Source organism: Ambystoma mexicanum, chromosome 9 (assembly GCF_040938575.1).
Source record: "Ambystoma mexicanum isolate Mex_15411 chromosome 9, UKY_AmexF1_1, whole genome shotgun sequence".
Classification (NCBI taxonomy): Eukaryota; Metazoa; Chordata; class Amphibia; order Caudata; family Ambystomatidae; genus Ambystoma; species Ambystoma mexicanum.
This window is the reverse complement of record NC_090931.1, coordinates 1,194,241,146-1,194,256,303: the sequence shown is the minus strand read 5'-3', so window position 1 is coordinate 1,194,256,303 and position 15,158 is coordinate 1,194,241,146. Positions and strand designations below refer to the sequence as shown.

The window sequence follows — 15,158 nt, the reverse complement described above, 5'->3', positions numbered from 1 at the left end:
TCGTTCCTCTTGGGAGTCTGCAGCCGTTCTGATGAACGTGTCTGCAGAGGCTCCTTTTTTTAGATTGGACAATACACAGGGGAGGGACACATTCCCTTAAAGGGGCAACACATTGGGGAGGGTCCCACACCACACGTGGGAGGAGGTGAGAACTGTGTATAAATAATGTTACATTGTGCAGGGCACTTTGAAACTCCAGAGAAACTGACAACCATCCTGACAAAGCAAATAAATGCATTTGCACTGTACCTCCTTGTATGTGTAATTGCATGCAACTTGTCACATGTCTCGGTTTTGTCGGGTACGTATCTGATGATACAATGAAACCGGACTCCAAAACATGTGTCTGTAATATGCGCACAAAATAAGGTTTTTACCACTTATGTATCTACCTTTTTGGAACATGTAGATATACAATTGAAGCTGTTGTTCTAGTTAACGAATATTGGTAGTCAATGAACATCTATCCCTGGCAGCAGAACTGAAAAGTCGTATAAATCAGAGCGTGGGTTAACTTAAAAGATGTGCTATAACCTACTGCTAGGCAGAATCCTGTGCAGTGCCCTTAGGGACCACTACACACAATTAAGACTACAGGTGGCAATACAAGTTTTACCTTTGGTACAAGACTGTACTACTATGTTAAAGTGGTAGCAGTAGCAGAGCAGCCAGGCATATCACAAGAGTATATGAGCAGTAGCAGAGATTACACAAAGGGACCACAATTACTGTGACTCAAGCAAACACTGACTCATGGTTTCAGGTAAAAAAATATAAGTACATTTATTTTTAAACGATTTGTTATAAACACAACACTTCTATTAAATTCAAAACCACACGTAAAATACACTACAACTAACCAATTCACTTTGTATGGTATAGATCAAGGTAAGTACCCTGTGTTTAAACGGACCGGTGTTATGAAACAAGACACGTTACCGTGAATACGATTGCAATCACTTTTTGACAGTTCGGTCTACTAAATAAACACGTATCCGCGACAAGAAATGTTACTAGGGCAAAAACACACTTACCACCTGAGATACCAAGAGGGAGTTGGGGGCAGAAATCATAGGCAATATATTAGATAGGCAGACAGAATCGAAGAACACTCATAGACACGAATTCAAGAGTCAAAGGGCCGGAGCCAAAGTCAAGTGACACCGGGTGCCTGTTGTCGAGGATCACACAGTCGGACAGTTCACGACTTAAAGTAGCCAAGAGTACTTTGATGTTGTCAATTTTCAGAAGCAAAAGTTATAAGAAGGAGGGAAAAGTAAGGACAAGCCTTAAGAAGAGAAATAGGGATTCACCCAAATTCCTCAAGCAGGACACAGTACCTTTTTCAAAGAACAAAGCTGGTGCCACGGCAGTTGTTCCTGGTAGTTTCCTGCAGACCCACGATTCCTGGAGCTTCGGCACAAAGAAGGACCACGCAGGGATGAGGCCGGCAGCAGCGACAATGAATAAAAGGTGCGCTCCTTTAAAAACAGGAGAGGCTCTTCACGTGGCTATCCGGACAACTACAGCAGTGTGCAGCGATTTCGACCACCAAGGGATTCCTCTGACTGAAGAAGACGAGCTGGTTATCCCCACCAGGCTCAAGGGAAGAAGACTCCGGACTGGATCTTCTCTTAGACGTTGAAGGGTAGATAGCTCAGGACTGCAGCAGGGCTTCACCGGTATGGGATAGTTGCAGCAGTCGACCTCTCCTCCGCTTCTCTTCCGTTCCTTGTAGTTCCAGTGGCATCTCTCTGACTTCCAGCCCAAGAGACCTGCCTTTTATGCGAAAATCCCCCATTCATACAGCCTGGCTGTCAATCACACAGCAGCAGGGTTGTCCAGCCGAGAAAACCACCTCGGCCAATCATAAAAAAGTGTGACTTGGGTTTCCCAGGATACCCTATGCAGGGGGTGACTACACCCCTCCCTCACATTCAGCCCACCTAGACACCCAGGTGCCTAGAGGAGGGCTTCTTGGCAGAAGCCCGCCAAAAGACAGTGAACAAAGAAGGCAAACCTGGTTTGCCACGCAAAGTAAAACACAAGAAGGAGTTTAACAAAAAGAAATGGCGAATATACTGCACCGGAGCCAAAAGAAAAAGTATTTGGTCAAGCGGGTTTAAGTTCGAGGCTAATACAATAGCCTACAATACTACCACGTTTATATAAGATAACCGCGGTAGACAAGTTTAGGGTAGATACCACTGCCACCAGCCAATTCTAAATGTTAACAGAGCGAAACAATGCTCTAGGAGGTACAGATAAAAAGGGCTAAGAGTTGACCCTTCCCGTACTCCATGTAAGATGAGGTGTACTGGATCTGTGGTTAATTTGACTGAGTAAAGTTAATGGCAACTTTACTCTTTTCTGGGGGTCAGTAGTCATCCTCAGAAATGGAGTCGGTGGGAAGTCGGAACGACATCCCTGTGTCACTGCACTGAAGGTGCTGTGTAACACACAAAAGAAGGGGGCCACTGAAGTGGTGTACTCCAGAGCCCAAAACATGGGTAAGAGTGGAGGAAAAGCTCACACCCTTACCAAGTGAAAAGAAATAACTCCAGAGATCCAGCAAAGCTGCTGAGGGACTCACTAGGTATGGGAAATTAGCCATGAAATGAGAATTCTCCCTAACACCTACCACATGTTGTAGGAGACATGGACAAAGTGCTGTGACATGTCTTCAAACTAATTCCAATTTCAGCTTGGCTGTCACATATTTTGTTTGCTATTTCTCCCTTCAATAGTTGGAAAAGCAAACAAAAGGAATAACTGACTGCTTTCTCCCTGGTTGGAACTGTAAGTAGAGTTAGGCCCAGGAAATTCATTGTTGCATCATTTGAAAATCCGACACATTTACTCCCATGCGAAGCAGTTGATTTCCTGATTTCTTGATTTCCTGAGCAGTACTGGATACTGTGCACTTCAGAGGGAGCTGCTCGGCATGGGGTGGACAGGCTTAATAGTAGGGCTGTGCCGAATAGCATATGTACTAATAGTTAATAAATTGGGTTCAAACTTGAAAAAACACACTTATTAAAAAAACAAAGCACCTTTTAAATGCATTACATACTTTTATTTATGGTCTTTGTAATTAATGTAGCATCTTTATTTAAAGTATAATAGCCAGAAAAAAAGCTGATTTAAACAAAATGAAGGAACCAAATGTACAGAAGGTTGTTGCATATTCAAAACCAGTGCAGTTAAAGTAGGAGGCTTCACAAATGCAAAAGGACTAGGTTGCAGTGAACAAAATGGATATTGCAATTTGCAACTGCCTTTGTGAATCAGATGCATTGCATTCTTTATCCAGTTGCTGTTAAGTATTTCAAAGGCATGGTACACTCCAGGCCAGGACTCTTTCTACTGGCCGGGGATGTAGCACACAATTAAAACACTTTTATTTATTATGAATTCAGTTTGAGAAGGCACCCACCCCGTCTCACACCTCCCTTTGCAAATACCCCGGGTTGCAATGGACCATGAACCAGGCTGATGTGTAATAATACAATATTATTTTATTTTTTAAATTCCAATGAAAATCACACACATTTAATTTAGGGAGGCAATCACCAGTGTGGTGATAATTACACTGTACATTGATAGAATATACTTAGTTTGACCTTGTTACATAAGATATACAATGCATAATTGAATAAAGGCAAGATCACCTTTCGGGTGGTATTTTCTGATAGCACCACAGTTTCCCCCTGAAAAACTCCCTCTCACCCCTGTTAACCGAATTGTGTGAGGGTAGAAAGGAGTAGCAAGGAGTCAAGTATACTAGGCAATAAACAGAATGAAAATCCGACCTTCCACACCAGAATGGGAGGCAAAATTGGATTGCAAACCTTTGAAATTGAGCAAAATAGCACTCAGAATGACTAAATATTGGCTTTACATGTGCGGTTGAATGAATAATGCAAAAATGGGTATAGGAGTATCAAAGATGTCAGAAAACTAGCAAACTACAAGGCAGTGTACTGGCAATGGGTATGCAGTTCAGAAAATCAACTTTGGAAGGTAAAATACAGTGCAGCAAAATCACATGTGGAGAAATTACAATTGATTTCATTTCACTGGTTTAAAAAGAGCAAAACGGTTGGGAATTTGGGCTAAACAGGCAAATCGGAATGCGGTTTTGATGCAACGTAACAAAGACACCTCACAGGTAGGATATGAAAGTGAAAGGATAACTCTGAATGAAATAACAGGATGGAATTCTTAAAGGGGAAGGAAAAATCGGTTTTAAAATGAAAGCAGTTGCACAAGGAAAATCAGTTACAAAAGGGAAATGACCAGTTCTACTAAAACTATATTTTCGTGACTAGATTATCAAAAATAAAAATACTGCCCGTAAAAAGGGTTAAGCTGCAGTTTTAATACCCTCACGCTGTGTATCTCTTTATGTGGGAATTAATTAATTTATTCAAAATAGTATTAAGGACTTACACAACAGGCTAACATGATTGGAAAGAATGGTGCTAACACATGTAGATTAAAGGAAAGGATACACAGAGGATTCTGACAAGTTTAAGGATTTTGCTAGGGCAGTTATAGGATCTCTATGGCATTGGACCAAATACAAGGCATGCAGTTTGTGGTTACTGGGGAAGGGGAATAGTCACAACAAGCACTTGAATGGGGTAGCTTGGACAGCGAACCAGGTTTCTGGGCAGCGAGGCAAGATCTGGTCACTGCGCAGCAGGCTCTCTTGGAAGGGGACAGCTGGGCATAGTCTGGTCACTGGAGACAACGAGGTGCATCTGCTAGGCAAGCAAGCAGAGGGGCAAACGCCGTTCTGGTCACAGGATACTCGCAAAAATGGTACCACAGCTTTTCCCCCTTTCTCCCTGAATTATTGGGATTTTAATAGGGTTTTAATTCTGGATCAGAGGTTCAGCCTGGGTAGAGTCAGCAAGCTCTGGCCTGGCTTCTGGAATCTGGAATCTTGCAGGGTGAATGGCGAATATCTGGATCTCTGGATGTTGAGTTATGAATGCTGGATTTTCTTGATTGTCTGCCTGTTGGATTTTCTGGAAGGTCTGTCCTGAACTTTGAATATCTCTACCTTATAAAGGCTGGATGACATCAGAGTATCTTTGCTGGGCAGATGTGGGCAGAACTGAGCTAGACATACCTCTAAATCGGATAGATCAGCCTATGGATGTCACCGCCTCCCTGTCAGCCAGTTGGACTCAGGGACATGACATCATGGTGTGTGCTTTATGATGTACATGGCCATCCCACAGTTACTTTTGCCAAAATCAGTTATGACCCAAAAATGCACCTTTTTACAATTGTTAAGCTTTTGAAAATTACATGGGCAGATTCTATATTTTACACAGGACCTGCCCTTCCAACTCCCAAGTTTGTATGGGAATCTTTTGCAATTTTTGGTGGGAACAGTTTCCCCTAAAAATCTACAAATGTATATATGTATACATATTATCACAGGGAATGTTTTCATTAATTTTCAAAGCTGTACCTTGTATGCTTTTCCAATGACATTTTCCTGACATTTGCGTCCCGAACATGATAGGAAAACCTACAACATCTTATTTTAATGGCACAAATATGACATTTAAATGCTCATAATTTCACATTAATATGTCTTTTGATTACTGAAATAAATGACATGATCTGAACAGTCTCTGAAATCAAGAGGGCTGGCTTTGTTTTCCAAATATGGGCATTCCTTCCAACCCCCATCCAAATGTCAGGCTCTGTTCAGTTTAGCCCAGTGTTTCAATGGATTCACCTTTGAAGTCCTTCAGTTTGAGATGAGGAGAGGTGTCAGAGGATTTCACACCTCTGTGCCAGGACAGTCCATTGTCTCATGCTGGAGCACTGCCGCTTCGTCTGACGAGGTTGCTAGAATCTCCACTTTGGCCCATTCATAGTTTCCAGGGGGCTGGTCCATTTGGGAAAGGTGATTCTGTTCCCAGGGGAGGCAGGGCCCTTTGAAGGCAGGGCCTGCCAAACCTGTTCGGCTGGCCTCAAAGCACTTTTATTTCTTTATTCATTTTTCTTTCTGTAACCAGAAAGCAAGTCTTTTGGGAATAAATATCATATACATATATTTCAGCGAACCCCCCAACCCCCCCATGTTTGTATGCAAGCCCAGGGCCTTAGTTTAACATTTCACTTTTTAAAGGCATTTTCTTGTTTGGCAAAAGCACCCTTTTACACGTGGGTTAATTCTTCTTGGAGGTCACTTTTACAAATGCGGTTCTTTCTCGCATCTATATTCTGAACATTATTGATAGCCCTAGTCAATTTCTAATACACAGAAATCTGTCCAGCACAAGGGTTCTCTGAAACTGACATCAAGCAAAAGGAGAGAGAGAGATTTTTCTGAAGTGTTTGGACTGCGTTAGATTGTTGCAAAATTAAAATGTTTGCTGTGAGGCCTGGAGTGAATTCCTCTACTATTTCACAGATTTTCCTTGACACATAATGCCTTTCAGGGAGGACTGCCCTCCTTTGCTGGTGTGTAGCCTGAAGATAAATGGGCATGAATGTCTCTTCCTGGAACCAACCGTGTAATGATGAAAAAATAGAAATGGCATCAGTGCAAAACCATTTTATACGCAGGACATTTCTTTTCTTTAGGTGGAAGTTTTCAAGCTGGCAGCATAGCAGCGCTGCACTAGGCTGCCTTTGAATTCTTCTTTTTGATGCAAATGACGAAAGTAACTTGCAGCAATTCTCGGGGTGTTTTATGTTTCATCTCGCCCAATATGTGCCTGGTAAAGACAGCGCAATAGTGCTAAACAGAACCAGCACAGCCATTCTGCTGTTAATTGCTGAAGTGCAGTTTGGTGATGTGGAGAAATTCTGCTGGGCTGGTAAATGTACTCCACAATGCAAAGTCGATGCAGTTGAGTTTCGAAACTTCTGTGCAGCTCACATATAAATGTATAAAATGGTTCATGTCGGCTCATGCAGGACACAAGTCAAGAGAAAATATGAAATGAGTGAACTCCATCTCACAACTATTCACCCCACCCAAACAAATGCTGCTCACTTTTCACTTATCTTTGCCATTTCTTCTCACCAATACACAAACATATACAACTTTATCATCCCTGATAAAATATCAGGTAATGTTAAACTCTGGACTCAAGTCCTTAAAAAAAGAAAAGAGGGGGACTATGACATACGCAGTGGGAAGTGACATGACAGGAACTGAAAGTATCCTAAAGTGAAATATGCACATTTCTTTCAGTTTGTCTTTTCCAACTGAAAAAAATACCCATTGTATGTAAACATTCGCCAAAAGAAAAGATGTTCCTGTCTTGTTGCAGGCCATGTACAAAAAGATGCACACCTTTTATGTCTAAGAATCTCTAACAAAACATGGCCAAAAGAGTAGATTGCAATATAAGATATTTTACAGCTGTGTGATAGCAATTTGTCTGGTGTTGTGACCAAGTGTCTGGTCTAATTCTTTTCAATTTTGCAAACTGAATTCTATATTTGCATTTCTGAGTTCTTGTTGCATTGCAGTCAAAGCAGAATGTCAAAGTATTTGGCAAGAGCCGAATAGCAAGCAACTATTCGGCCGGAGCCGAATAGCTTGGTTTCAGCCAGAATTCAGCCGAATACTTACTTGAAGCCGAAGTTCGGTACACCCCTATTTAAGAGGCAAGGACTACAGTGATTCTATGTTCTACAGTAGACACGATGCTTGAAATTTAAGTTTATGGTATTGTATTTTATTTTATTTTTCTGTGTAAAGCAAAAACCTAGCCAGGACCAGCAGAATGCTTTACAACAGGAGGGTGCCAGCAGTGGGCTTGGCATTTTATACAGTAGGACAGTACTGTTGGTGAAGGGAGAAACAGATTTTTATTTGTCTTCGAGGGCAGGTGTTATTGTAAGAAATTATTTTTTTAAAATAGAGTACTTACTTTGTTTAAATTACTGCGATTGGCTTGGACAAAAAGCTTGGGAATACACCAATCCCCTTTCTGAATTTCTCTATTTATGGATTGGTATCCCATAACTCTGTTAGTGCTTATTGGTACATATCCAGTTCAAAGGGTCCCTCTATAGGGATGCAGATAACCTTTCAAGAAGAGATTGGAAGAACCTCTCCCCACAACCTCTGGGGGCTAAGGGAAGAGAACAATGATGCTCAATCTAACGAAGCGCTGTTTGCCATGAAACCCATTCCATCCTTAGTGTCAAGCAATCTTTAAGTGACTTTGGCATCCTTCACTGTCTTTGGAAGAGCAGAAGAGGGTCCCAGCTCTTCAAAGGAAACTATGCTCCAAGCCATCGCATCATTCAGCTTCCCAGACAGCCAGTCTCGAGACAACAGTATTAAAGGCAGTCATTGTTGATTAAGCGCATTCAAACCAACACACTGCATTGACATTCTAGAACTGAATTGCTTGTTTTCTTCATTTCGAGATGTGTTGACTGCAACCATTGCCTGCTTCATCGGAACACTGTTGATCCTCTGAGCTGTCCCAGTTCGCTGCATTGAACTGTGACTCAAAAACTGAAAGCCTATAAAAGACTGTCAATGCCATTGAGACACCAAAAAGAGACTGAGGTAGAGTTTAAGTTTGTTAGATGCCTCTAGCAAAGCCTTTCTATGTACCCCTGGACTTAACCATGGGCCCTTGAACATTGTCAGGACCACTGGTGCTACCTTATGAAGATATTTAAAGTGCCTATTTTGTTTTCACTTTTTATAAATGTTTGTCTGCTATAATTTTCCCTACTGCATTATAATAGCCATTATAATAACCCAAGTGTGTAGTCTTTTTTATATCCAAGCTGCATTTTCTGTGTACTTTCCTTATAAGGATGGATTTTTTTGCAGATATCAGTATATAATGTGCGTGGACATTTCCTTTATGTAATGCTTAGTGTGATATTGTTTGTTGTTGCGGTATATAGCTTCCTCTTCCCCCAATTTACCAAAATGAATGTAAAGGAGGCATCACGTTCTGCCTATTTAATCATGATCACTGAAGAACACTGAGCCGAGTTGTGGTACAAGTTGGGCATAGTGCAGAGACACCTTTTCTCTCTCCTGCATGTTTTCTCTCCAGTATCGGATTTCAACACAGAATATGTGGATATATGTTACCTTTTATCCCAGTTCGAGAGAACGCAGGTGCTAGCTGTTTCAAAGCTTTGAATTCGCTGAGTGTCCCCATGTAGTGAAGGGCGATCTTGAGAGTTGAAAAATGGCTTAACTAGCACAATGTGATTATAATCTGATTTCTCAAAGTAAACCACTGGTAGGCTGTTGGTTATATAGTTTACCACAACTCATTCAAAACATGAAAATGAAGTGTTCAACATTGGCAGATAAGCATCATGAGGTCTATCAGATGGGGGAAACCTGCTCATCACCTAGATTCTGAAAGTTTGAGACTGTTAATTGGGATGGCAACATCCATATGTTTGATTAAATAGGCAAACACACAACACATTTTGTAACAATTTTAAGCATCTAGTAGCAACCCAGCTGAGACTTCTGTTAAATTTAAAAAATGTTGCTATATTGCAATAGATCTTAAATTTTGTACTGGATGTGTTGTATGATGCAATTGGTGACTAATACTGTAAATTCACTGTGGTGGCCTTAGTGAAGACAGGACTCAGGCTGTGCTTAACAGTGGTGTTTATTTGAGACACCCAAGGTAACTTGTTTAACAGGGATGATAGGGTCCAGGGGCAGGGGCACAACAGTACTCGCTCGTTAGTCAGTCTCTTTTAGGCAGCTACTTCACTGCATCATGTGTGTGTCATGGATGCACCCACTACACACGCCAGAGCACCCAGGTGGCTGCCCTCAGCCATGGTGTTACACTCTGGGTGTGTGGCCTTATGGTGTCAGGGGCCTGGAAGTCTCTCAGCCCCCTGATTCAGGAGGAGCACTTGGGCGGTGCTCTCACTGCGCTGTCCGCCCGCTTGACGCTCTCGAACGTAGGGTCTGCGCTTCCCGTTTCTAAGTCTCGCAAGATAGCCTTCTCGCGATGGGTAGTCCCCACATTCACCAAAACCATTTGTTATATTAGTCTCAAATATCAACAGGCAGGAAGTAATTTCCTTAGGGTAACAGTTCTGGAAAAGCCCACATGTGCTTCCTCCCTTAACAAAGATGGCCACTAGGTATACTGAAATAAAAATGGCTCTGAAGTGAGACCTATTCTGACACTCTTGCGCGTAGGATCCATACTTCCCGTTTCTAAGTCTTGCGAGATCGCCTTCCCGCGATCTCACGATGGGTAGTCCCCACACACCTCCTTTGGTGGGAAAAAGGACGGATGATCAGTGCATGACAAAGTCTGAGAACTTGCTGGGTCTTCTTCTCTCCTGCTGTGGTCTGCCTTGGTCGGAAGGTGAAGCTGAATATCGGGATGGGACTTTGGGACATTCGGGTGGATCGGGTTCTCCTTGTGGCATTTCTCCTTGTGGCTCCCCGGACGGGGATGGGTGGCTCATGCTTGTGAGTTCGTCATGATGCTGTGTTTCCGATGAGTTTTCCCTTGAATGATGGGGGTTGCTGGACGTACCTTGATGGGCCAGTGCTTCTCCTGCTTCCGAGGATGGGTGGTTGGTATATTCTCTTCTGCGGTACATGGCCACTCTTTCCAAGTTCCATCGCCTACCGTCGCTGGTGCATATGTGCTTGGATCCCTTTGCAATGACCTCTATGGGTCTACTGTATTTGGAGCCGGTCATGTTGTCTTTATGGGGAAGGCGTATTTTTACTTGGTCGCCTTCACTCACGGCTTTGCGTTGAGCGGCTCTGCGTTTGTCCCCTTGGGCCTTCATTGCTTCCTTGTTTCGCTGAATGCGGAATACTATGTCTCGCATGTCCATGTCTTCGCCTGACCTTACTTGGTGTGGCCAGGGCAGTACCAGTGTGGACGCTGCCCTTCTCCCTCTCAACAGTTGGAAAGGTGAAACGCTGGTGATGGCGTTTAGTGTGATGCGGTGGGCCGCGACAGCCTCTTTTACCATCTTGCTGGGGTCTATGCCTGATGCATGCGCCAGCTGCAGCGCTCCCTTGATGAAGCGGTTTGCACTCTCCACTAGCCCATTCGCTTGCGGGTGGTAAAGACTTGCCCGCAGCTGTCAGAGGTTATGCTTTTTGAAGAATCTTTCAATTTCTCGGGACACCAGTTGCACCCTGTTGTCGGTCACTATTTCCTCAGGAAGGCCTTCACGCTGAAAGACCATGGTGAATGCCTCGATGACTGTGCTTGTGGTGATGTCTGAGGCGAATTCAACCTCCACCCATTTGGAAAAGTAGTCCACCATGACAATACCGTACTTGTGCTCTGAGGACATGCCGTCCAGTGGGCCGATGAAGTCCAGCCCTATTTTGTGCCACACTCCTCTGGGGACCTCAGTGGGCATCATGGGGGCTTGTCTCACGGATAGGCGCTTGTCGCTGTTGATGCATTCATGGCACTTCTCGATCATCGCCTGTATGTCCTGGTCCATGCTTGGCCACCAGTAGGTATTGCGTACTCTGCGCCTCGTCATGTTGCTTCCCGGTGGCCTGAATGTGCTCTGCACAGGATGACTTTCCGAATGCCTCTGGGGTGAATCACACGGTCCACTCTCAGAATGAGACCGTTTGTGGCGGTAATTTCATTGCTCACCTTCCAGTAGGGGCATAGCCCTTCTGGGATTGCTCTTTCGTTGGGCCATCCCTCGCAGACCGACTGCCACGCGGCAGAGGGCTTCGTCCTGCTCATATTCTTCTTGCCAGTGGCACTCACTTAGTACCATAAATTCGCCGTTCCTGAGATCACCAATGGAGTCCATGACGCATTTGAACCGGCAATGTGGGTTATCTCGTAGGTGTATTCTTGAAGTTTGGCGGCGATTCTGGCCAGTCTCAGCGTGGCGGTCTTTGTGCCGCATGGGCTTAGCATGTGTATGAGGGGTTTGTGGTCGGTGACCAATTGGAATTTTGTACCCCAGACATGCGACCTGAAGTATTTGACGGCCCAGGCACACGCCAACATTTCTTTTTCTACTGTGGAGTAGTTCTTCTACGATGCTGACAGGGCCTTTGAAGCGAAAGCTACTATGTTCTCTGTGTGGCCCCTTTTTTGGGTTAGAGCGGCGCCTAGCCCGTCGGCGCTTGCATCTGTCGTGATACATGTTTCCCATTCTGGGTTGAAAGGCTGTAAACGGGGTGCGTGTAGGATCCTCCTTTTGATCTCTGTGAATGCTTCATCCTGCTGGGGCCCCCATGCGTAGATTGCACCCTTCTTCAGGAGTTACCTGACGGGAGACGTAGTTTCTGAAAATCACGGGACACATTTTGCGTAGTACTCTGTGAGGCCCAGGAAAGACCGGAGTTCATCTTTGGACATCAGGGCCGGGGCACTCCTTGTTGCTGGCGGGGCAGTCGGGATCATTCGCCATGTGCTTGGTGCTAGCGCATCTGTAGTACTTTGGTGCTTCTCTTTGCCTGGGACCTTTGTCTCTGGGACTGTCACGGGGCTGTCTTTCTTTGCGCCCTCTCCATTGCAGCGTGGATAGTTTGGGTACCGGTGATGGACTCCTGACTTCTTTGCGGCTGCTAGTGGTCTCCTCTTCGGCTCTGGAAATTTGGATGGCCTTGTCGAGGTCCACTTCCTTTTCCTGAATGAATTTATCCTGCACTTTCCTGGAGTTAGTGTGGACTACCAGCATGTCGCAGATGACCTGTTCTGCGTTGTCGCCGAAACTGCATAGAGATGCTCGTTCCCTCATCCTGGTTATGTAGTAGTCGACGGGTTTGTTGCCATCCTGCTTGCGAGTGTAAAACCTGCAGTCTGTGCAGCACCACATTCTCCTTATTGGTGAACCTCTTCACAATGCAGCAAATTGCCCCCTTGTATGCATCGTCCTCTTCCCCCGCTTCCGGCATGGCCTTTAGTCCTGCAAAGATGCGCTGCCCTTCAACCCCCATTGCATTCAGCAGCATCACTTTCTTCCTGGCCAGTGCGTACCCCATTCTGCCCATCGCCTCCAGGTATGTGGAGAAGAGTGATTCCTACTGCTGCCATGGAATCGTCGGGGTCCTGGGCGAGGGGAGGAACGCGGGGGGGTGTGGCGCCTTGCATGATGGGCCCGCAGGATTCTGGATCCTCGTCGCCAATTATGTGGTGGCCTTAGTGAACACAGGACTCAGGCTGTGCTTAACAACAGTGTTTATTTGAACACCCAAGGTAACTTGTTTAATGGGGATGATAGGGTCCAGGGGCAGGGCACAACAGTACTCACTAGTTAGTCAGTCTCTTTTAGGCAGCTGCTTCACTGCATCATGTGTGTGTCATGGATGCACACACTACACACTCCAGACCACCCAGGTGGCTGCCCTCAGCCATGGTATTACGCTCTGGGTGTGTGGCCTTATGGTGTCAGGGGCCTGGAAGTCTCTCAGCCCCCTGATTCAGGAGGAGCGCTGGGGCGGTGCTCTCACTGCGCTGTCCGCCCGCTTGACGCTCTCGAACGTAGGGTCTGCGCTTCCCGTTTCTAAGTCTCGCAAGATAGCCTTCTCGCGATGGGTAGTCCCCACATTCACCAAAACCATTTGTTATATTAGTCTCAAATATCAACAGGCAGGAAGTAATTTCCTTAGGGTAACAGTTCTGGAAAAGCCCTCATGTGCTTCCTCCCTTAACAAAGATGGCCACTAGGTATACTGAAATAAAAATGGCTCTGAAGTGAGACCTATTCCCCTTGAGTGAAAGAAAGTACCTTCTGGCAAAGTGATAAAAAACATCTAACTCAGCTCCACGTCACACCGAGCCACGATTTTTCTTTCAATGCATATTGTGGGTGACAAAAATGTCACGGGCCACATTACGCGTATGCTTGTAACAGAAAAAGGTGTGGCATTCTAATGTCCAGTTCCATTCAGGAGATTGGTTCCCTGGTCCTGATTTGTGTTCGCTTTCAGAGATTGTAGTCCTGGATTTATAATGAGAACATCATGGACTAGAAAGACCCAGAATGCAAAGAATAATTGGAAAATAGCACGTTATTTGTCATTCGTAAATGTTCCTTCAGTATTATTTGTGTAGAGGTGTTTTTTTTTCATTTGGTTGAGCTTTTCTAACTTGATTTACTTTCATTAGTATGCACTTGAACGGCTGAAGATCATGTGTGAAGAAGCTTTGTACAGTAACCTTACAGTGGAAAATGCTGCTGACACACTTATTCTCGCTGACTTGCACAGTGCAAAACAACTGAAAGCACAATCGATAGATTACATCAGCAGGTATGTAAGGTTTTGTTTTTTCTGTGGGGTCTTCTGGCATTTGTGTTTGTATTTGTCCTGCATACTAATGCTAGTTTCTTTCAATAGATGCGTTTTTCTCAGACAGAATGAGCCTAAAGATATGAAGAGGTGGAATGGCACGTAAGTGATCACTGGTTTTGGAAATCTTTACTGACTGTTCTACATAGTTTACTGCCCATATCACACAAACTTCAAAAAAGCTTTTGAAAGGTGAACGCATACAAATTGACAGCATGTAAGGACTGCAAGGCAACCTGTTGTGCCCATGAAACAGCCTGATGCATCTCTTACTCTCTAATGTAGTATTCTTTTTTCTCATACACTACAATTGCAAAGAAACACCTCTTATTAAAACATATTCTCTGGATAATAAGAGGGAAGGATGGCATTCGTGATCGATGCATCTATGCCAGTGCTTCCTTTGTCCATGTCACCACACTCTCCTGAGTAATGTTGTCCAGGCATTGCTGGCCCACGTCACAACAAGACATGCCATTAGGTTGTCCATGCTGCTATTCAGATTTAGCAAACTGGTATTGAGGACAACTGAGTTTTAATTCCAGCAACAGTGTTATCCTCCTACCTGTATTTGTAGCTTGATAATAAGCTTTCTCAGGGCATCATCCTTTTGACTGCTTCTCTGTAGGTGGCTAACTGTATTGCCCTTTCCGTTGCATTCAGTAATCACAAAACATGTACAGAAATAGACAGTATGTTGGCCCACAGATTGAAACCTAGTTCCAGGGACTTTTTGATGGGACAATTATTACTCACCGTGGAAAGTGATTCCTAATCATGATTTCTTTGTTGGACATTTAATGTTGTCTGTTTAAATAATGTCAGAAGTTGTTGTTTTACATGTATTTGTGTATTTGGA

General features: G+C 44.2%; 1 protein-coding gene across 1 annotated transcript in view; it reads left to right on the top strand.

The window, feature by feature from the left end:
- SPOPL (speckle type BTB/POZ protein like) overlaps positions 1-15,158 on the top strand; it is a 520,447-nt gene that overhangs the window by 341,372 nt on the left and 163,917 nt on the right. The window contains exons 9-10 of the mRNA XM_069617390.1: positions 14,118-14,260; positions 14,348-14,401. Of these exons, the coding sequence (XP_069473491.1) occupies positions 14,118-14,260; positions 14,348-14,401 (197 nt within the window). The remainder of the gene's footprint in view (positions 1-14,117; positions 14,261-14,347; positions 14,402-15,158) is intronic.